This window comes from Balaenoptera acutorostrata, chromosome 1 (genome assembly GCF_949987535.1).
Source record: "Balaenoptera acutorostrata chromosome 1, mBalAcu1.1, whole genome shotgun sequence".
Classification (NCBI taxonomy): Eukaryota; Metazoa; Chordata; class Mammalia; order Artiodactyla; family Balaenopteridae; genus Balaenoptera; species Balaenoptera acutorostrata.
Genome location: NC_080064.1, coordinates 46,397,264 through 46,420,820, shown reverse-complemented (window position 1 = coordinate 46,420,820; position 23,557 = coordinate 46,397,264). Strand labels below are relative to the sequence as shown.

The following is a 23,557-nucleotide window of genomic DNA, read 5'->3' as shown; positions in this document are numbered from 1 at the left end:
CATTAAAATACCACTTATCCTGAGTTCTTTGGCCTTCCCTTAAATTTCATTGTATTGGATTATTGACTAGAATGTAAGGTATACTGAATGCCGGGAACTTTGTCTATTTTGTTCACTATTCCCAGCTTCTACAAGCGGTTGGTACGTGGTAGCTGCTCAAAAAATATTTTGTGAAAGTTTGATTTAATGTCTTAAAGATTAAATAAAGGTGTCTTATTCCAATTGTTTAAAATTTTTTAATTTATTTAAATTGATAGCCTGTAAAATCATAGGGTAGATTCGAAACTGCATGGTCTACTGTTGTCATGGTTACACTATAGCCGGCAGTTCTCCTATTCAGAGAGTGGGGCGGGCCCTGGCAGTGGGCGGGAACACCAGTCTCAAAACCTAGGCCCGCGGCCTTGACCATAGAGTTACACCTCCCTCAATCCTAGAGGGCACTTCCGGGACGGTGATTTACTTATTGCTGCGTAGGCCAACCTATGAGGCCATTCTCTCTCCTTGCCTAAGTTTCCGGCAAGCAATTCACTGGCGTCTAGAGTGGGGTGGGGCCAGTCCCCGCGAGCGCGGCTTTGTGATTGGTGGGACGGACAGGAAGCGGGGCTTGGTGCAGACACGCCCCTGGCGCAGGCGCGGGGGTTCGGCGCGGCGGCCCCTGAGGGGCCGGAGTTCGCTTGGACTACGGTTGGTGATCGTGGGTGACAGTGAGGGCTGGGGGCTGAGGGCTGAGGGACGGGCTGAGGGAGGGGCTGCGGAATGAAGAGAGGGCTCGGTTCTGGGCGCGGAGACCGAGGACCGTGGTGTCCGTTTTCCCACGTGCATCTCGTCCTTGGATTGGGGCGGGGTCACCATCACAAACTTTTGAATAATACTCGTCTCCTAGTGTGTTTCCTCCGTTGTGAAATTGCAGGACTTCCTTCCTTGTCTGCCTCGGGTCGTTGTGACTGGGAAGTTGTTAGAAATACAGGTTCTCTGCCCACACCCCAGACTTAACTGAATCAGAAACTCAGGGGATGAGGCCCCACCATCAGTGTTTTAACAAGCCCTCCAGGTGATTCTGATGCTTGCTTAAATTTAAGAACCACTGGGCTACCGTAATGTAGCAAGCTGTACTGAGGGCCTTCTCAAGCCAAGCTGAGAAAGTAAGGGAAAGAAAGGAGGGGGTGGACTTGAGAGAAATCTTGGAGACAGACTCAGTTGCTTGCGGAGGAGTCAGGGGTGAAGGAGTTTCTGGCTTGGGCCACGGGCCCGAGGTGGGACCTTAAGTGATGGCTCCAGGTGTCAACCACGTGTGCCTTGCCTCCAGGCCTGCACTTTTCCACGCAGTCACACTAGGGCTCTGTGGCCGTGCCTCCTAGCCGTTTTCAGGTCATAGGCCACATAGGAAATGATAACATTTGTACAGTGCCCAGGGGAAATGGATGAAGCTGCTTGAGGTTGGAGGAGACCAGCTGGAGGATTGAGGCTGCTGAAAGCTGGAGGGAACCACCTGGGGGGATTTGAGCTTCCCAGAGCTGAGGGGAATTAGTAACCTGTTCTCAGCATACTGCAGAAGAGCTTTGTCCCATGGGATTTGCTGAAGATCAGGGGTGCTCACTAAATTTGGCAACATAAATCAAGAACCTTGAAAGAGTTTATACCCTTTGACTCAGTAATTCCATTCCTGAAGATCTCTCCCAAATATATAACAAAAGAAAAGAAAGCCTTCTGTTGTAGATTACATACAACAGAGAAAATTAACAGCTCTCTGGAGAATCGTTTTTGATCTAGTCAATGAAATGTTGTACTGCCCTTAGGAATGTGTGAATATTTTGTAAAATCATACAGAAACCTACGTGCTCATTCATTAGACACTTGTCTAGTAAGCCCCTGATCTGTGCTGAGTGGTGAGCGAGTTAGATCTGGTCCTTTCCTCCACAGAGCTGACTGCCTGGGGGAAGACCAGCAGCGGAAGGAACAGTAACTCCAAAGAGCGATTGGTGTTTGATAGGGGATCAGGGGCTGCTGCAGGAGAAGCTGGCCTTTGGGGTATGGGGAGTGGGTCAAGGAAGGCATCCTAGAAGACAGGGTGGCACTCCTAAGGCCTGGAGGATGAGTAGAAGTTGGTATGCAAAGGGGGGGAGGAGCATTCTACCAAAAGGAACTGTGTTTTAATAATGAGTCTGCTGAAGCTGGAGCACAGAGAGGGCACTGGTGAGAGGAGGCCAGAGGGGACGAGCAGCTAGCTCACGTGGGGCCATGTGCACTGTGAAGGTCAGAAGCTTAGACCTGATTCTAAGGGTAGCAGGAAGCTGTTGGAGGATTTTAAGCAAGAAAAGCTGTTGCTGTATGTGTTTTGGAAGTATCCCCTGTGGCTACAGCGTGGAGAATGGATTGGAGGAGGGTGGGCCTGGAAGCTGGGAGCCCAAGTGAAGAGGCTGTAGCAGTAGCCCAGGTGAGAGATGATGGTGCCCTGGAGCTGGGTGGAGGCTGTGGAGGTGGAGAGAAGGCACAGAATCAAAAGCAAGTGAAGCAGTAGGAATCACAGGGCCAGAGGGGTTGGTGAAGGTGGGGCACAGAGGGAGCTCAGAGTGGATGAACCTGCGTTTCTGTTTTGGACAGAGGGTGGCTTGCACTACCATTCAGAGTGACAGGCAGCGCTGGACGGGGAGCAGGCTTAGGGGGAAGATGCTGAGCTCCCTGTGGGGTGCTGAGTGTGAAGTACTCATGCAGTGTGTTCTCTAGGAGGCAGTGGGATGGGTAGATGTGAAGCTTAAGAGGCACAACGTACAGAATGGAGATGTTGACTCAGAGCCATGACCATGTGGCCTGACCAGGGACTGTGTGCTGTGAGGGGGGAAGAGACATTAAGGACATTGATGGCATGGGTGGGGTGGGGGCTTGTGGGCAAAGACAGGGCTCGCAAAAGAGACAAGGGATCGTCAGTAGCGGTTGTCTCTGGGCTGATTATAGTTGATTTCCTTTCTTTTTTGTTTCTGTTTTTCTTAGCAAACTTAGATTCAGTTCATAGACTATACCAGATACTGTTCTAATAACTTCTTATAACTCTTCTCTAAATTCCCACAATAAACCTATATGGTGGGTCCCTTCATTTTACAGATGAAGAAACTGAGCACAGAGGAGTTGAGTCATGTCCCAAGCTACACAGGGTGCAGTTACTGGGAAGCCGGACTGGGATCCAAGCTGCCTGATTCCAGAGCCAATGCTGTCACCACGCATTGGTGTCTCCACAGTATGCTGTTGTATTTTTATAAACGGGAAAATATATATTTTTTTTTTTAATTTTTTTTTTTAATTTTTGGCTGCGTTGGATCTTCGTTGCTGCATGTGGGCTTTCTCTAGTTGTGGCGAGCGGGGGCTAGTATTCGTTGTGGTGCACTGGCTTCTCATTGCTGTGGCTTCTCTTGTTGTGGAGGACGGGCTCTAGGCGCACAGGCTTCAGTAGTTGCAACACGTGGGCTCAGTAGTTGCGTCACAGGCCCTAGAGCGCGTGGGCTTCAGTAGTTGTGGCTCATGGGCTCTAGAGCGCAGGCTCAGTAGTTGTGGCGCACAGGCTTAGTTGCTCCACGGCATGTGGGATCTTCCCAGACCAGGCCTCGAACCTGTGTCCCCTGTATTGGCAGGCGGATTCTTAACCACTGTGCCACCAGGGAAGTCCCATAAACGGGAAAATATTGATTTTTTTTTTTAAAACAGCAGTAAATGGTGAGAGAAGTACAATAGTACTTTGATCTGCTAGGATATTAGAAAAGAAAGGATTTGCATCCGCAGGATCGGTGGTGGTTGTAGAAGTTTGTTGGAGACCAGCCTGCGCTGACTACTGCGGGGTGCTGGATCACAGTTAACACCTATTTCCGCTCGGCTCGTTTTTCTTCAGGCGCAAGTGCCTTCTTACGCCGGGGTGTGATGGAAGGGCTGCTGACAAGATGCAGAGCGCTGCCTGCCTGGGCCACCTGCAGTCCCCAGCTCTCGGGGTACGTTCCTCACAGGTTTCACCACCGTGCCCCAGGGAGAGGGAAGCGCTTGATGCTGTCCCGCATGTTCCAGCCCCAGAACCTTCGGGAAGACCAGGTGCTCTCTCTAGAGGGCAGATCTGGCGAGCTGACCTGTAAGAGCCAGCGGCTGATGCTGCAGGTGGGCCTGATTCACCCGGCAAGCTCCGGCTGTTACCACCTCCTGCCTTATACTGTCCGTGCCATGGAGAAGCTTGTGCGGGTGATAGACCAGGAGATGCAGGCCATCGGGGGACAGAAGGTCAACATGCCCAGCCTCAGCCCAGCAGAGCTCTGGCGAGCCACCAGCCGGTGGGACTCGATGGGCAAGGAGCTGCTAAAACTTAGAGACAGACACGGCAAGGAGTACTGCTTAGGACCAACTCACGAGGAAGCCATTACAGCCCTGATCGCCTCCCAGCAGACACTGTCCTACAAGCAGCTCCCGCTCCTGCTGTACCAGGTGACGAGGAAGTTTCGGGATGAGCCCAGGCCCCGCTTTGGTCTTCTCCGAGGCCGAGAGTTCTACATGAAGGACATGTACACCTTCGACTCCTCCCCTGAGGCCGCCCGGCAGACCTACAGCCTGGTGTGTGATGCCTACAGCAGCCTGTTTGACAGGCTGGGGCTGCAGTGCGTCAAGGTCCAGGCAGACGTGGGCAGCATCGGGGGCACGATGTCTCACGAGTTCCAGCTGCCGGTGGACGTCGGAGAGGACCGGCTTGCAGTCTGTCCCAGCTGCGGCTTTTCGGCCAACATGGAGACTCTGGACTTGTCACAGACAAACTGCCCTGCTTGCCAGGGGCCACTGACCAAAACCAAAGGCATCGAGGTCGGGCACACGTTTTACCTGGGCACCAAGTACTCCTCCATTTTCAGTGCCCAGTTCACCAATGTCCACGGCAAGCCATCCCTGGCTGAAATGGGGTGCTATGGCTTGGGTGTGACGCGGATCTTGGCCGCTGTCATTGAAGCTCTCGCTACAGAAGACTGCATCCGCTGGCCCAGCCTCCTGGCCCCTTACCAAGTCTGCCTCATTTCCCCCAAGAAGGGCAGTAAGGAGGAGGCGGCCGCAGAGCTCACAGGGCACCTGTATGACCACATCACAGAGGCGGTGCCGCAGCTCCGAGGGGAGGTCCTGCTGGATGACAGGACCCATCTGACCATTGGAAACAGACTGAAAGACGCCAACAAGTTCGGCTACCCCTTTGTGATCATCGCGGGCAAGAGGGCCCTGGACGACCCTGCACATTTTGAGGTTTGGTGCCAGAACACCGGAAAGGTGGTCTTCCTCACCAGAGAGGGAGTCCTGGAATTACTGAGCCAAGTGCAGGTTGTCTGAACGCCCCCGGACCCCTCCCACTGCATCTCACAGTCTCGGTGTTCATTCTAACGCTGCCTTTCTTATATTGCTTTCCAGAGCTGGTCTCCCCAGAAAGAGGGCAGCTCATGGAAGGTGAGACCATGTTAGGAAAACCAATTGTTATCCAGTCATCTGTTCGGACTATTTGTATTTAAAGTCATTATCTTGATCCCTTTGTCTGGCTGGCCCTGCTGCCACACATCATTCCTTTTATATTCTATTCGGAGGTAGTGGCTAGAAGGAGCCAAGTTGTCATCTTGGCCCTCAGGAGAGTCACTTCCCTCCTCTCAGAGGAGTTTCCCATGTGTAGGATGGGGCCTCCCCAGTGGCCGAGGCCCTTCCAGCTCCAGCAGTCCAACCACGGCCCTCTTGCTGCATTCGGTCCAGAGAGGCCGCCCGCCTGTCTTCCTCCATTGAGAAGTTGGCCTGATGGTCTGGGGAGAAGAATCAGGACACCTGACTGCCACTGACTCACTGGTGACTTGGACACGACCCCTCCCCTGCTGGGGCCTCAGTTTCCCCATCTGTGATGTGAGAAAATGGAACTAGATCTGTAAGGTCCTTACAGCTGTGACTGGCTGGTTCCTGGAGAGGTTCATGACAGGCAGATCAGATCTGATCTGTTCCTCTGATCCTCCATCGTCTAAGCTACCCAGAAGGTTAATACAGTTAGCTAAGGGCCCCCAAACCACCTCCAGAGACCTGGCCCTTCCTCTTGAGGTGGCTTAGCACTGAGATCATGTTATATTGATTGAATAAAGTCAAACTATTGGGATGAGCCTTGCATGTTAATTGGAAACAGTGCTAACACCTGCCATGTTAACAGTGCAGTGGCTTCCTGCCTGGAAACTTTCCTTTTTCTACTCTTTCTCCACTCAAAAAAGAAAATTGGGTGGCTGGGAAAATGTGTGTTAAACCATTTCTTCCCACAAGTGTGAGGGGCAGCAGGCTTCAAGTGCCATGGTGACTTCGTCCTGCGTGCAGAGTTGCATCCTAGCGCCATGCACGACAGCGGTGAATATTAAGAGAAGGTCTCTGCCTGAGCCCTGGGGAGAGCTGGCAGCGGGCTTGAGCTTTCATTGCTCCTGCTTCCAGGAGCAGAATCAGGTTCTCCATCCTCGGCCCCCAGGGTCATGCCTTGTCCAAACCTAACAAGAATCTCTCAGGGCGGCTCAAAGCCACCCCCTCCTGAAACATGCTCGGCAGCTCCTGGCAGTGGTTCTGTCTTTGGCTCCCCCTATGCTCGCCTGCTCAGCACCGACGCCCTTCTTTTTTGCTTTGCGGGCACAGCTCACTATGGCGGCCAGCCTCTTGTTGATGGTCAGCTCCCTGAGGCTGGGGTCCTAGGCTGATTCCTAGTGCACTGAAGTTCTTGTCTCGGCCTGTTGTTCTACCTGCCAAACAGCTTCCCAGCAGCTTGTGACCACTGTTCCTGCCAGAGTAACCTCACCCCCAGCACTCACCATCAGGTTTCCTAATGATTCCCAGGCCTGCCGCTGGGCTGTGGGCCAGCATTCAGGCCAGGAGACAGGGATTCTGAGAGCAAACCCAGAAAGGCTGGATCGTAAGGCAGGAATCTTACCCTTGGCTGCACAGTGGAATCCCCTGCGTCCCACCCCGAGGTTCTGTTCTGGGGTGTGGCCTGGGCATCGGCAGTTTTAAAACTCCCCAGATGATTCTAATTCATAAAGTTGATGGAGTGCCTTCTGAGTCTACATTGCAAGGTTGAGTATTTGAGTCATTTCGGTTGTGCGTTGTCAGATTGGTGTGAGCTCTCTGCTTTCAGTGGTCTGGTCATTCATTTGTTGAGGGCCTGCATGTGCCACTGTGCTGTGAGGCCCTTTTATATGCCGTGTTCAGACCTTAAAACTGTGCAAGGTAGGTGCTGTGAAATCCTCATTTTACAGATGAGGAAACCTGAAACTCCATTTGAGCAACTTAATCAAGGATGCACAGCTATTACATATCAGAGCTAGAATCTGAGTACTGACCAAAACCTGTGCCTGTCCCACTATACCGCATGGCCTCTGCCTGGGCAAAATGAGTCCGATAAGTAAAAGATTATTTATGTCTGTCTGATCAAGTTAGCCTGAAGTAGAGAAATTAGAATTCGTGCAAATGGGTGCTTTAAATATATATTTTTAATTTTAAATTTGTGCTCCATAAGCCTACTTATTTATGGAAGGCTAGCCTAATGTAAGAATAAGCACTTTTAAAAATCAGATTCAGACTTTCCTGGTGGTCCAGTGGTTAAGACTCCACCCTTCCACTGCAGGGGGCACGGGTTCAATCCCTCGGGAAACTAAGATCCCACATGCTGCAGGGTGCGACCAAAAATAAATAAATAAATATGCATTTGCCTCCTCATTAAAAAAAATCAGACTCAGGGAATAGAGAACCAATTAATTTAAAACGCTCATAAATGTGTATGACACAGAACGATTTGAGGGTGATGTAGAATCATGGACCTTTAGAATGGGAGAACTTGGAGCATGCCTGTCCAGCCCTCGTTTCACAGATGGGAGACAGGCCTGCAGTGGAAATTAACCTGCCACAACCCATTTTACTGGCAAACCGCCTGATTGCAGGCCAGGTGCTACGTCCCCTAAGTTAGGCTACCTTGGGTCCATCTTGTTGCAGGGAGTGATGTCTGGCTGAGTCAGCCTTTGAGCTACAGAAGTGCTGTAGGTTTGAAACAGGTACCCATGCTGTATTTTCCAAGGGAGACACATACAAGGAGCACAGTGATTTGCTCAAGGTCAAGCTGAACTGAAACCCAGGTGTCCTGATTACTTAGCCAGTGTCCTGTAGCCAGGGGCAGTATAATTTGGTGGAAAGATCAGAACCTTGAATAGACAGTCCTAAATCCACCACTTAGCAGGGATGTGATCTTAGACAAATAACTTGTCCTTTGTGCATCTGTGTATCTCAGATTCTTCATCTGTAAGATGCGCTCATGATAATGGTACCTACCTCCCTGGGTTGTCTAAGGGTTGGCTGAGCTGACTTATATGAAAACTTAACCCTTAGTGTGCTCTCAGGAAATGCTTCCCTTACATGGGATGACTTAGGAAATACCCCCATTGGGAGCTCAGGTTCTGCTGTTAACATTATCCCGAGACCTGGGTTTTGTTTTTTTGATATGTTGCTTCACAACCTTCCTGGGGAGTGCCACGAGCAAGAATTAAGTAACGCCTGCAGAATGGTTCCATCTCCTTAGAGGAAAGACAGACATTTTCAAACCGTGTACCTTCCTCTCTCCTTTCTGAACTTGCCAATGTTACCTCTTGCCATAAATTGATGAAATGGGGTTGCTGGCAAAATAACAGGTACAGGCTGTATTATCATTGCTCATTCCTTGGGGAGATGGAGAAGCAACTGGCTGAGAAATGTTTAGCAGAAATAATACTTGAGGACAAAGGCTGGTGCATAACGAAACCGTCGTGTAAATCAAGTTTAGAATGTAAATCAAGGGCTCCATTAATATTCGGTGTTTTAATGGAAGAAACACCTGCTGGGCTATCAATAAAGGAGCTTTGCGGAAACCTCGAAATTGTCATTTCCTTAACTACTTGAGCGCCAGGCCTCTTCACAGAGTTCCCACTGTCCATTTCTACACCTAGATGCCAGAATGCATTTTAGAATTGTTACGCATCAAGGGCACACACGGCTTTGTTTTAGGGTTAGGAAGAGGATTTTTTAAAGTTTTCTATAATGTGGAAAATGGGAAACTAAAGATTTTTATGATGTTACTGTGAACTTTGGGGGAAAAAAGTCAAGGTACTTCATTTAATTTAAAATAATGACTTACATCATAGTGACCCAGACTAGAGACTCTGGTGTCAGACTGCCTGGGCCATTTAGTAGCTATGTGACCTTGTGCAAGATACTTCTCATACCCCTGTGCTTCCTCATCGGTAGAACTCGGACAGCAGTGCCTGCTCACAGCAGGTGCTTGGGAAGTGGCAGTGGCCCTTATGGAAGGTCAGTTAGTCCTCTGCGCTCAGTAGGTGGGTGGGCAGTGCACGTGGGCCACCACAATGGGGTGGCAACTTTAGGCTCCCACGTTCAGGCCCCTCCTCCGTGCGGGGATGGTGTCCACTCCTATTAAGCCAGCAGCTCTCAAGGCTGCTCATGAGCTTGTGGTTAAAACCGTGTAGGTCATGAAGAACCTAGTGGCAAGACGGGAATAAAGACACAGACCTACTAGAGAATGGACTTGAGGATATGGGGAGGGGGAGGGGTAAGATGTGACAGGGTGAGAGAGTGGCATAGACATATATACACTACCAAATGTAAAATAGATAGCTAGTGGGAAGCAGCCGCATAGCACAGGGAGATCAGCTCGGTGCTTTGTGACCACCTAGAGGGGTGGGATAGGGAGGGTGGGAGGCAGGGAGATGCAAGAGGGAAGAGATATGGGAACATATGTATATGTATAACTGATTCACTTTGTTATAAAGCAGAAACTAACACACCATTGTAAAGCAATTATACTCCAATAAAGATGTTTAAAAAAAAAAAAACAAAACCGTGTAGGGCCGGGAGAGTGAGGTGGAGGCACTTACCGGTGAGGACACCCCATGTACAAGGAGAGAACTTGTTGCCCAACTCACCCAGAAAGCACGTGGTCTGACGGAAGTGCCATGGCAGGATGTTGGGTGCTGGCAGGGGTTTCTGCAGGCTGGATTCTTCTACCCAGGTAGACACGTCAGGGACATTGCAGGTCACAGTGAGCGCCAAGACTTTACCATGACCTTGGAGTGAGCAGGCAAGGGCCTCTGGGTTTGTTGCCAACTCCTGGAGGCAGAGGCCCAGTCTTGCTACTGTTAGTATCTCCTGAGGGGCTTAGGGGAGTCCTGAATTCAAGTTCTGGCCCACTCTTCACTAGCTGGCTCCGTAAGCTGCTTATCCTCTCTGTGCCACTTTTTTTTTTTTTTTTTTTTTTTTTTATTTATTTTTGGTTGTGTTGGGTCTCTGTTGCTGTGCAAGGGCTTTCTCCAGTTGCGGCAAGCGGGGGCCACTCTTCATCGCGGTGTGTGGGCCTCTCACTGTCGCGGCCTCTCTTGTTGCGGAGCACAGGCTCCAGACGCGCAGGCTCAGTAGTTGTGGCTCACGGGCCCAGTTGCTCTGCGGCATGTGGGATCTTCCCAGACCAGGGCTCGAACCCGTGTCCCCTGCATTGGCAGGCAGATTCTCAACCACTGCACCACCAGGGAAGCCCCCCTTTTCTTCTCAGTAAAATGCTGCTGAGCTCCTGGCCTCCCAGAGGTGTTGCAAGGATTGAGCCCATCCACATGAAGCACTCTAGGACGCTGTCTGGCATATCCTCAGTGCCCAATAGATGGCAGCCGTTACTACCAAGCCCAGCCAGCCCGCACGCTACCCCTGGAATATGCCCTTTCAAGGCTCCTTGCCTTTGCTTGAAGACCCTCCCACCTCTCCCAACCCCACCAATCCCTTCTTCAACTGAACGGCCCACATCTGTCATGTGTGGTGGCTCCCCGCACTGCATCTGTGCAGAATTCATCACTCCTGCCTGTGTCATCAGTCAGTAATTATTTGTTGTGCACCTGTTGCGTGCTGAGCAGGTGCTGTGGTAGGTCCTGGGAGTACATGATGCACAGTTCAGGGTCCTTGACTCAGTTTCCAGAGAAGTGGGAGCAACCATCCAGTAATCAGACAGTTACTGTGTAGTGTAAGTGTAGGGATGGTGCAGGTATCATGGGATGTGATAAGAAGCCAGGAGGGCTTCCTGGAAGAGGCACCTGGGCCTAATGGAAGACTAGGTGTTAAATAGTAAAGGGGGGAACAGTGGGAATGGAGGGAGGGGAAGAAGTGGAAGAAAGAGTCTTCCAGACAGAGGAAACAATGTGCAAAAGTCCAAAGCTAAGAGCATGGCAAGATTGGAGCATAAAAAGTTAAGTTCCATAGATTAAACAAACACTTGGTATGAGGCAAGCTGTGTTCCATGTGCTACACATAGATTAATTCATTTAATTCTCACAGCATCTGCATGAGGTAGATGCTGTTATCCTCATTTTGCAGATGAGGAAACTGAGGACCGGTGCCCGAGGCCACTCAGCTAGTGGGTCGTGGGGCTGGAATTAGAAGGCAGGCAGCGTGGTTCCAGAGCTGATACTCTAGCCAGTGCACCCTCCTGCCCTATAGCTGAACCGAGGCCAGGATGGCTGGGCTAAGGAGGCTGGAGACAGAGGGAGCTGCAGAGGTAAAGGGCCAGACCCTGAAGGGCCTTGAATGCCACACCAAGAGTGTTGATGGGGGAACAGGGAGCAGGGGCATGGACAGACTTGCTTGTCATGGCTGCATTTCTCTTCACTGGAGCAGTTCTCAGCCCAGGGTTAGGTTTATGACACCCACTCAACAGCATGACCCTGAAGGCAGAGGCTATCTGATGCCCTGCCCTTGGTTGGTGCCCATTAAACATCTGTAAAGCAAATGGAATGAAAGGAACATGGGAAAGGAGGCAGGTGGGCGCTGGAGTGAGATGCTGGGGTTCAGATCCTGGCTCTGACACTCACTGGTGAGACTGCATGCCCCCATCTCCTTATTCATAAAATTGGGATCACAGACCTGAGAGCATGGCTGTTAGGATGAGGGAATTCAGGTACATGGTTTGCACACTGCTTGCACTCCGTGTTGATGGCCATCATCTCTCTGCCTGCCCTTGTGCAACTGCCAGCAGTGTGTTTCATCAGGGGTTGGCATAAGAGGGCTTTGTTCCTCCACCCAGTTCTCCAGCTACCACCCTAAATCCACAGAGGTAACCAGACAGGGTGTGTGGGGGGTCGCACCTCCATCCCTGACCCCTGGCCCTGGAAGGGCCACACTCTAGTCTTGTGGGAAGGAGGGGCCCTGGGTTGGTGGGAAAGGCTCTGCCTCAAGTCGGGGAAGCCAAGGATGCTGGTTCCCTGTCCCTCCTCTGGGCCTAAGTTTCCTCATCTGTAAAATGAGGTGGCGAGGGGTTAAGAAGAACTTGTGGGGAGCTCTGATTAGGCTCTGCTGGAATCCCAGGCATGGGCAGGCGGCCGGGGAGGCATCAGGTGAAGGCCAGGCCCACAGGTCCCACTGCACACATCCGCTTCACATGAGGGCCACCTGTCCCCAACCCCGCAGGCTCTGCCCCTGAGGAAGGGGAGTGCCTAGGGCCCTTCCCCCACACTCCTGGCTGTGCTCAGCTGGGCTGTGCTGCCCACCATCATAGCCACTGCAGTGGGGCAAGGCTGGGTGAGGCCTTGTGCTCTGGAAGGGGGTGTAGGCACACATGCCAGGCAGGTGGGACTCACGGGGCCCCCTGCTCCTCACCCCAGCCAGGTTCTCATCCTAACTTCTATAGGTCACTCCTAAGTCCGAACCGGTTTCACTCGCCTGGCGACCCTTAGAGGATGGCAGAAGTCAGAGGAGGCAGAGCCATGGACTGGGAGGCCAGGAGCCTTCCTGGAAGAGGTGTAAGGTGGCCACACTGGGTGTGAGCTTGGGAATGCCTTTACTAGTGCTGTGTGTATGCAAGTGGGGCCTTGGGACAGGACTCTGGCTAATTTTTTTTCATTCATTAGTTCCTTCATTCTTCCATCCACTCATCGGCACACACTCACTGAGTTCCCACTGTGTGTCAGGCCTGGGCAGTCAGACCAGCCCCTCACCTGGCCCCTGCCCACTGAGAGCTTCCCTTCTGGAAGGTTTAGTGCAGCCTTTCTCTAATTCAGCACTAGTGACAATCTGGGCCAGCTATCTTTGCTGTGAGGGCTGCCCTGTGCACTGTAGGATGTTTAGCAGCGTCCCTGGCCTCCACCCACTAGCATTCCACCAAGTTGTGACAACCAAAAATGTCTCTAGATACTGGCAAATGTCCCCCCAGGATGCAAAGCTGCCTCTGGTTGAGGATCACTGGTCTAAGTGCTACGGGTGTGCATGGATGTGCCCCTGCGTGTAGTTCACTGAGTTAAGAGTTGGTTATTAGTAATTATGCGCCAGGCACTGCACTGAGCACTTTGCACACGGTATCTGCACAGCAGGGCCTCAGACATGCCTGTGAGGGGGCAACAGGGACCGTTCTCCACGTGGCCGTCCCTCATTCACAGTCACAGCAAGTCAGCAGCACCGGGATCCTACCTCTGGTCTCACAGCCCGCCATCCTAAGTCCCTTCTCTCCCCTTTCTGCCTCTGTTCCCACCCCAGCTGGAGCGGGGGCAGGGACTGAAGAGAAGGTGGAGCAGAAACGACTGAGGACTTGACTGCCAGGAGTCTTGTGAAAGGGCTGGGTGACAGGGATGATGGTCACATAAGGATCGTTCTCAAGGTGTGTATACTTTTGACCGTACAATTTGCTCTCATCTGGCATCTCACCCCAGCCTCAGTGTCCAGAAGGGGGCACGGTAACCAGTCTGTGTCACAGGTGAGTAAGGCGGCACCCTGGAACCTGCTCTGCCCCATGAGAGTGTGGTGGCTCCTGCAGGGAACCCTGCAATGCCTGCTGGGGTTGCGCTAGCTGAATGTTAGCCTCTTACACAAAGCATGGAGTCCAGCTGGAAAGTGAGAGAGGACGGCCTCAGTGTGGCCTAAGCCAGGCTTAGGATGGAGGCTGGACTTCGGCTCTCTGGCCACAAGCCACAGGCAGGGACCCGCACCTGGAAGAAAGCTGCCTGGTCCTTTGTAAATATTCCACAGCAAAATGCCCTTCAAAGACGAAGGCAGGCACAGCACAAAACCCCAAATTAGTCGATCTTAAGTAGAGCAGCTGGTTTCAGTTTAATGATGTATTAGTTAGCTTTGCTATAGTAACAAACAACCCCCAAATCTCAGTGCTTATTACTACAACAAACATTTATTTCTCATTCATGTTACAGTCAATGGCTGCAGGCCAGCTGCTTCAGCTCTGCTCCATGTGTCTTAGCATCTGACACCCAGGCTAAAGGAACAGCCCCTCTCTGGGAAATATGTTCCCACGGCAGAGGGAAAAGAGCAAAAGCCTACCACATGATGCTCTGTAAGCTCGGTCTGGACATGTCCACTCACATCCCTTTGCATCACGAGCAGGGAAGTACACTCTTCCCTGGGGGACGGGGTGGGCAACGCAAGGTAAGGGTATATAAAATCCTCTGGAAAGGAGGAAGCAAATAGCTGCAGACAAAAATACAAAGTATTGACAGTGACTCAACATACAAAAAGATTTCCAGTTTTTTTTTTAAAGGATTTTCTTATTTATTTATTTATTTATTTATTTTTGGCTGTGTTGGGTCTTCGGTTCGTGCGAGGGCTTTCTCCAGTTGCGGCAAGCGGGGGCCACTCTTCATCGCGGTGCGGGGACCGCTCTTCATCGCGGTGCGCGGGCCTTTCTCTATTGCGGCCCCTCCCGTCGCGGGGCACAGGCTCCAGACGCGCAGGCTCAGCAATTGTGGCTCACGGGCCCAGCCGCTCCGTGGCATGTGGGATCTTCCCAGACCAGGGCTCGAACCCGTGTCCCCTGCATTAGCAGGCAGATTCTCAACCACTGCGCCACCAGGGAAGCCCAGATTTCCAGTTTAAAAGGCATAAAATTCTGAAATGTGAAAACTGTGACATACTGTCCAAGTATGTCACAGTTCTCCATACTGCAAAGATTAGGAAAAGTGACAAACATTTTAGGGGTTCTGGAGGACCCCAGTTTGTAGGTCTTTATAGATGCAGAAACAGGACCTGGCTTTCCTGGCCCCATCTCACCCCAAGGGATCTACAGCATCCCCACAGAGCAGCCGTCTGTGCTCATGAAGTCACGGGAGGCCCGAGTCTCTCAGCTCTGATACCTTACAATTACACGCGTGGTTTGTGTATGTCTGCAGTGTGAGCCGTAGCTTCTCTAAGGCCTCTGACTCCACACAGGTTCAGAACCACGTCACTGGATTGTGAGTCAGCATCCGCAGACCAGTGAGTTCCTCAGGTCAGAGATGGAGGCTGGTGGTTAACACAGCTCACAGTGAGTCCAAGGATGTCATGACCAAGGCATGGAGTTTTGTACCAAGAGAGGTGAGTGAAGACCAGCTGGAGCTCAGCACTCTGACCAGAGAGGCTGCAGTTCAGGAAGTCGGCAGCTCCTCCCCAACCACGATGCAGGGAAGGCCTGTCCCCAGGGTGACAGAAATAAAGTGCTGGATTCTAGGAGTAGGTCCTGCTGATTCAAGTGTGCTAGACCCCAGGCTGAGGAGGAGGAGCGGGGAGGAGGTCCAAGGGGCCTGGCTCTCACAGCATGGCCCGGTCACTTTACCTGGCGCACCTTTCTCCCCCGGAGATAATTCCTGCAAAAAGCAGAGGATCCTACACAGACCAAAAATGCTGGTGTCAGGGCTTTTACAAAGTACCTGCAGTGAACACAATAAAAGAGACGGGTTAATTGAATTGCAATCTTAATCATCCATGGACCTTCCCAACAAGTCAAGGTGAACCTTTAGATATGAGTCAACATTAAAATGCAAGTTCAGCATATTTATTTGTTTGGTTGTTTATAAGTCTGCAAATTAGCATGACCCTCTCTCCCTTAGAACCTAGCAAGAACCTTTGGGCCCGTCCTATAGCATCATGTATATCTATGGCTAAACATGAAATAAAACAAGCACACGCTTTCATTCCTTCATTCAACAGTGAGTGCCCAGGGTAAGCCAGGCCCCTTGCTGAAAACACTCATTAAACAACAAACAAAAATCACCATCCCTCTCTGGGGGGAGGGAGATAAATAATGACAGCAAGGCACAACTACAGAAGCATCTGTGAGGTACGGTGTTAGCCCAAGGGGCGTGATTCCCTCTATGGGAAAGGGGAATCAGGAAACGCTTCCGGGAAGCTGCCATGGCTCAGCTTGCATTAACTGAAAAAGGGGTAGAGATGGGGCATGGGGGAGCAAAAGCCAGGAGGTGCGGGTCACTAGAGCGTTTGCAGCTGTTGGGCATGAAGCAATGGAGTGGGCAGGCTAGGCAAGGCCTTGGCCTCCCGGGTCCAGGGGTGTTAGCAGCACCCCACGGTATTGGGTACGGACAGAGGAGCCTGTAGCTTGGCCCAGCACCCAGTTCAGGGTCTGAAGTTGCCAGTCACCTGTGCGAAGCCTCAGAGGAGCCTATGTTAGTCATTTAAAAAATAATCATTTCCAGTGCATTTACACTTTCTGAGAAGCATGAAACTGGTTTTCCTCCACAAATCAGTCTGCTTTCTGTTTAGCTTTCTCCCCCATTTTCTGGAAGACGGGGTAGAGTAGACCTTGGGCCTTTAAAGAATTCTGGGTAATCTGCTAACAACTGAGAAAATGAACAGCTAAAAATTTATCTATAAACTAGAAGGCAGACTTAGGGCCAGAAAAAAGTGCTGCCAAGAGAAGTCATGGATCATATCTGAAGAAACCTTCGCCTCCTGCCTGCCAGGCCGAAGCAGAAGCATCAAGGCCAGCTGGACACCCACACCAAGTCAGTCAGCACATCACCAACTCCCATCCCAACGTGCCTCCTACACTTCTCTCCAATCCACCCTCTACTTCAGGCTTCACCACTGAAGAGTACACAAGCTTTGTACATTATTTGGTAAATTTTACCTGAACACCCCCTGGGGCTCCACACACCACCATCAGGATAGAGTTCATGCGCCTTAGGGCATTCAAGGCTGTTGCACACGGCCCTAACCTGGTCCTCCAGCCTCATTTCCTACCACGCCCAACCACCCTCGTTGCCCTAGCCCTTTTAGCGTAGATGCAAGACATGTGCTTCGCTCAAAGCTTAGGGAAAAGTAGCCCAAGAGTCACCTTACAAAGCTACTGAGGGCATTCCCTTATAGTCCAGGAACACCCCGAAGCTGAAGAAAGAGACAACTGCCAAATCCAACTGGCTGCCACTGCGACTAACAAAGGTGCCCTCTCACAGCAAGACTGCCCCTTAGTTCATCAGAGCTCTGTGACTCCTACTCTCTCAAGTACCTGAGAAATATGTAGGCAACAGTTATTATCCCTATTTTAGAGATGAGGAAACAGCCCCAGGGAGGCAGTATGTGCTCAGAGCCAAAGAGCCACTAAATGATGGTGTCTGACGTCAAGAGCCAATGCTCTTTCCATATGACAATATCAGGGGACACAAGCACAATTAGGAACAGGAAGGCCATCCCAGCTGTTTTTGGTACAAAAGCCAGGCAGCTTCTTCTTTCTCAACGAGGCCCATTGACCTCTCCCTGAGGACGTCATGGCTGCAGTGCAATGGGCTGAGTCATCACACTGCAACCTGTTTGGCCGATGGCCCAGGACAGTCTCTGTGGTCGCTGTCTCACACAGTTTTGTATCCAGGGCAGAATGGAGGGGAGTACAAGGCAAACACTCAGTGGTGGAACGAGAACCTGGCCGTATCCCTGGGATGGTGCCTGAGCATCCTTCTTGGTCTACTCAGCCCCATGAAGGTGACTCACCTGGGGTGCTGCAGCACCTCCAGCAGGGTGCTCTTGGGAGGCACCCGGTATAGTTCTGACCTGTCGTCATCCTCAAAGTAGACCTGCAGGATGAACAGAGGAGCAGGAGTCAGATACAAATAAAGGGCTTCAGCAGCACTAGGCATGTTGAGGCCAAGTCTGGGGAAACATTAAAGACATACAACTGTTATTAGCTGAATGCCTCCCTTATAGAGTTGTGGAGTATAAAGCACTCAGTCCTCTCCCACGACACTAAGAAAGGTATTACTGGCTCCACTTTCCAAAGACAGAACCAAGGCTCACAGAGGGGAAATAACTTACTGACTAAACCCAGCTAGTAAACAGAGGAGCCAAGACTGAAAGCCCAGGCCTATGAGCCTTCCCTTCCCTAACAATTCAGTCCAACAGCCATTAGGTGTGGGAAAAGAAAGCACTAGTGGCCCAGAGCAGGGGAAGAGAGATGTCCACACAGGGGACAGCCCTGTGCAGGTGTCAAAGCCCAAGTAGGTTGAGGAAGACATCTGCATAGGAGGGATGCTGGGGGGTGAGGGGTATCAGAGACCGGCCAGTGGAGACAGGCATCCTCGTTGTGGACTGGCCAGCTAAGCAGGGTGAGAAGGGCAGCCACTTATGGCAGGGGGTGGCCTGCTGAGGGGAGTGAGGACCCACACAGGGTGAGGAAGAGATTCATGCAGGGTGGTTAAGCAGCGTGGGGTGACAGAGTGCATGTAGGATGAGGAGGGCACTGTGCTGGGGCAGTAGCCTGATGGGGGGGAGTCAGGAATCCAATTGAGGTGAGGAAGGATCCCCGAGGGAGAGGGGACACTGGTGGTGACAGGAGGGGGATTAGATACAGGGGGATTGATCAAACAAATAAATATATTAAGAATAATAGAAGCTACTGTTAAAAATATAGAAAGAGATGGTGTTGGATAAGAACTGGAGACCCCAGTGAGAGCTCATACACACACACACACACACACAGCACTGGAGCAGTAAGCATTCTCCGCCCCTCACCCCTGTACTTATGAATATACCCACTACTTGACTTCTAAATATCATTTTCCACCAAAAAGAGCCAGGGCCTCCTTGGGAAAAATGGCTGATTCTACAGCTAAGGCAAGGAAAGCACAATTTGAGCCTTGAACATCTTGTGACAGAAAGCAAGAACTGCTCTAAAAATGGAGACAAGTCAAAAGGACACAGAAGCAAATTTGAAGGCATTCCCACTGACCAAATCTGAGACAATCTGAGCATAACATAACCACAGTAATAGATTATAACTCAATGAATAAAGTAAGAAACCATAAATCCACTGATATAAATGATTATGTTGATGGTTTGATGAATAAGATATTTGTATCATTTCAAAGTACCTCCCTATAAAATACTAATTACAGAGGGGAAAAGGGTAACTTTACAGCAGAGAAGCTTGGCAAACCCCTACCTCAATCAGGGGACTAAGGTGAACATCCTCAGTAATGGGACATTTGAAATTATGTGCACCTGATGGGATGCAATAAGAATACAGCATTGCTTCTGTGATATTCCAGTCAAATATACATAATCCAGGTCATGGTCATAAAGAAACACACTGATGGACTTTCCACAAAATAACTGGTTTGTAATCTTCAAAAGTGGTAAGATCAAGAAAGTTGCCGGAAGACTGAGAAAGTCTTCCATAGGCTGAAGGAGACTAAAGGGACATGAGCACTAGACACAGTACAATGTGGCATTCCTTTTGCTATGAAGAACACTGCTGGGGATAGGCGGAGGGGGATCAAGATGGTGGAATAGGAGGACGTGGAGCTCACCTCCCCCCTACAAACATCAAAACTACAACTACATGTGGAACAATTCTCACAGAAAACTAACTGGAAACTGGCAGAAGATCTCCTGTACAACCAAAGCTGCAAGAAAGATCTCCATGTGATTAGATAGGACAGAGAAGAAAAAAGCATCAGGTTGGGACTGGCACCCCTGGGAGTGCTCTGTAAGGAAGAGAAGGTCCACATGGATGGATCCTCAACCTGGGGAACCCCCTTGACTGCTGGGAAATCCGCTGACACAGAGAGGGGCTGGAGAAGCCTAGACTCTACTCAAGAGGACTGCGCGTGTGCTGGCTCGCTAACAATCAGGGTGGAGAGAGACCTGTACCGGAGGCTGCCGTCTCGCTGCACTTCCCAATCCAAAGGGGCCAGTGCCTCAGCCACACTCACTCCACACCACAGCCTGGTGTGAGATCACGGCAAAGATTCGGTCTAGCTGCGCAGAGACAGACCAGGGTGCTTGGGGTGTGATCTGAGCACAACCATGGAGACCACTGTCAGTGTACGCACCAGGGTGGCGGGCCAAACTGAGTAGACACTGTCAGTGCACGCACCAAGCGGCACCACAAGAACACACAGCGGCTAAGCACTGAATCTCAGGCAGGCAGATCCTGCGAGAGGACTCAATCTAGCTACACAGAGACAGCCTGGAGGGCCTGAGATGTGATTTGGGGGTAGCTGCAAAACCCACTGTCAGCACCCGAACAGCAGTAGCAAGTCTAGCTGCAGCAGACACTGTCAGTGCGCACACCGGGCAGTGCCACGAGAACACACAGTGGCTAGGCGCTGAATCTTGGGCAGTCAGGCAGGCCCTGGGTGGGAGTATGCAGTGATGGTTTCCTGGTGGGAGCACCCTGGCTCTGCCCGCTCCACACTGCACCTTAGCGTCAGATCTGGAGTGGCCAGGTGCTGGGAGAGCTCTGCCACAGAGGCAACCCCTGGTCCCAGGTGGCAGCACGGCCACCTCAGTTCCTGCAACCACAATGCCCTGACCCCCACTCCAGCCTACTCCACACCACAGCCTTGCACTAGATCTGGGACGAACAAAATGGAGAAAGGGACGTGACCTTGGGCTACTTCTGAGTGAATCATGGATGCTTACACAGGTAGTGCACAAGTGCTCCGTGAGTACACGGGCCTCACCTGCTTCAGCAACCACCTCCTTTGGGGCAGGGCACACACTCAAGGGCAACAAAGCCTGATTGAACCTGACCCTCATGGCTTCTACTCCAACAACGGAGGAGCAGACCCCGCCCCTGATAGGCCATGGAGCAAAGAGGAGGCCCCGCCTCACATCCAATGCAGGCTCTGGACACTGCAACACCAATCACGCTCCCTATCAAGGGAATAACAGCCAGCACACTCTGATGAAAGACACGGCAGGCATCCATACCAAAACCAGCCCTCACACCAAAAATATTGGACACACAGTCTACACAGGGACACTCCTACATAAAAATGCCCTTTTAAGACCACAATAGATAACTGTTTCCCTAAATACATAGCAACAGTGAAAGTTAAGTAAAATGAAAAACCAGAGGAACTACTCCAATTAAAAGAACAGGAGAAATCCCCTGAAAGAACAAATAATGAAACAGACCTCACCAGTCTATAAGACCCCAAGTTCAAAAAAGAAGTAATAAAAATGCTAAAGGAATTAAGAAAGATTATCGATAGAAATGCAGATCACTGTAAAAAGGAACTAAAAACTATAAAGATGAACCAATCAAAATTAGACAATTCAATTGCTGAGATAAAAACCGATCTAGAAGTAATGGAGAGGAGACTAAATGTCACAGAAGAACAAATAAGTGATCTGGAAAATAGAATAATGGAAACCACCCAATCAGAACAGCAGAGAGAAAGACAAACAAGAAAAAAAAAAAAATGAAAGCAACATATGAGATCTATGGGCTAATATAAAGTGTGCCAACCTACACATAATAGGAGTTCCAGAAGGAGGAGAGAGAGAAAAGAGGATCAAAAATGTATTTGAAGAAATTATGGCTGAAAACCTCCCAAACCTAAAGAAGAAAACAGATATCCAGGTACAGGAAGCACATAGAGTCCCAAACAAGATGAACCCTAACAGATCCACAACAAAACATATCATAATTAAAATGGCAAAAGTTGAAGAGAAGATCCAAAGTCAGAAAGAGAAAAACAAAGAGTCAGTTAAAAGAGAACCCCCATAAGGCTATCAGCTGATTTGTCTACAAAAACGCTGCAGTCCAGAGGGAGTGGCATGATATATTCGAAGTCCCAAAAGGGAAAAATCTGCAACCTAGGATGCCCTACCCAGCAAGATTATCATGTATAATAGAAGGAAGGATAAAGAATTTCTCAGACAAGCAAAAACTAAAAGAATTCAGCAATACTAAGGGTCTTCAGTATGGAAGGGTCTTCTCTAACTGCAATAGAAAAGAAGCAAGAATCTATTGGAAAGGAAAGATCACAACAGAAAAGGTAAATACATAAAAGGGTTGAAGATCCTTGAATAAGCCAGTACACAGATTAAAAAATAATCAAAAAATTTTGTAAAAGCAATTATAACTACAATTAATAGCAAAAGGATAAGCATGAAGATGTACAAAAAATAGGACATAAAAATCAGAAAATGTGTGTCGGGGGGAGTATAAAAATGTAGATTTTTTTTACAATGTGTTTGAACTTGTATGACCATCAGTTTAAAGCAAGTAGATACTGGGAATTCCCTGGAGGTCCAGTGGTTAGGACTTGGAGCTTTCACTGCTGGGACCTGGGTTCAATCCCTGGTTGGGGAACTAAATCATGCAAGCCATGCAGCGTGGCAAAAAAAAAAAAAAAAAAAAAAAAAGGCAAGTACATGTAGATACAGCTATGGGTCAACATACTTGAATTCCATGGTAACCAAAAATCAAAAACATAAAACAGATTCACAAAAATAAAAAAATAAAGGAACTCAAGCATACTACAACAAAATCATCAAACCACAAAAGGAAAGACAAAAGGAAGAAACGAACAAAGAACTACAAAAACAACTGGAAAACAAGGTTTAAAATGGTAATAAGTACATACCTAGCATTAATTACTTTAAATGTCAATGGACTAAATGCTCTAATCACGAGACATAGAGTGGCAGACTGGATTAAAAAAAGCAAGAACCAGGGACTTCCCTGGCAGCACAGTGGTTAAGAATCTGCCTGCCAATGCAGGAGACACAGGTTCGAGCCCTGGTCCGGGAAGATCCCACATGCCGCGGAGCAACTAAGCCTGTGCACCACAACTACTGAGCCTGAGCTCTAGAGCCTGTGAGCCACAACTACTGAGCCCGCATGCTACAACTACTGAAGACTGTGCACCTAGAGCCCATGCTCCGCAACAAGAGAAGCCACTGCAATGAGAAGCCCACGCACTGCAAGGAAGAGTAGCCCCCGCCCAACACAACTAGAGAAAGCCTGTGTGCAGCAATTAAGACCCAACGCAGCCAAAAATAAAACAAAACAAAACAAAACAAAAAACAGCACTGTACTGGCACAAAAACAGACATAGAGCTTAATGGAACAGAATAGAGAGCCCAGAAATAAACCCACACACCTACAGTCAATTAATCTACGACAAAGGATGCAAGAATATACAATGGAGAAGACAGTTTCTTCAGCAAATAGTGTTGAGGAAAGCTGGACAGTTACATGTAAATCAATGAAATTAGAACAGTCCCTCACATCATATACAAAAATAAACCCAAAATGGTTTTCAGATCTAAATATAAAACATGACACCATAAAACTCCTAGAAGAGAACACAGGCAAAACATTCTCTGACACAAATCGTAGCAATATTTTCTTAAGTCTCCCAAGGCCAAAATATAAAACCAAAAATAAACAAATGGGACCTAATCAAACTTAAAAGCTTTTGCACAGCAAAGGGAACCATCAACAAAATGAAAAGACAACCTATAGAAT

At 49.8% G+C, this 23,557-nt stretch overlaps 2 protein-coding genes across 4 annotated transcripts in view; one reads left to right on the top strand and one right to left on the bottom strand.

Annotated features, from left to right (window-relative positions):
* The first annotated feature begins 615 nt into the window (after nt 1–615).
* Nucleotides 616–9,460, top strand: PARS2 (prolyl-tRNA synthetase 2, mitochondrial). Of its 3 annotated transcripts, none has more exons than XM_007164393.2 (3): nt 623–684; nt 3,100–3,232; nt 3,878–9,460. In XM_007164393.2, exons 2-3 carry the CDS (start codon nt 3,100–3,102, stop codon nt 5,332–5,334), a joined length of 1,590 nt encoding a protein of 529 aa, XP_007164455.1. In that variant the 5' UTR covers nt 623–684; the 3' UTR covers nt 5,335–9,460. The 3 variants fall into 3 exon arrangements, with proteins under 3 accessions (XP_007164456.1, XP_007164455.1, XP_057388151.1); XM_057532168.1 differs by lacking the exon at nt 623–684 and adding an exon at nt 852–2,434; XM_007164394.2 differs by lacking the exon at nt 3,100–3,232 and having other exon boundaries at nt 616–684.
* Nucleotides 9,461–14,614: 5,154 nt separating this feature from the next.
* The window catches only part of TTC4 (tetratricopeptide repeat domain 4), a 34,939-nt gene continuing 25,996 nt past the window's right edge, over nt 14,615–23,557 (bottom strand). Inside the window, exons 9-10 of the mRNA XM_007164396.3 lie at nt 17,785–17,867; nt 14,615–15,710 (exon numbers count right to left, since the gene is read on the bottom strand). Coding sequence (XP_007164458.2) covers nt 15,608–15,710; nt 17,785–17,867 — 186 coding nt within the window. The 3' untranslated portion in view covers nt 14,615–15,607. The remainder of the gene's footprint in view (nt 15,711–17,784; nt 17,868–23,557) is intronic.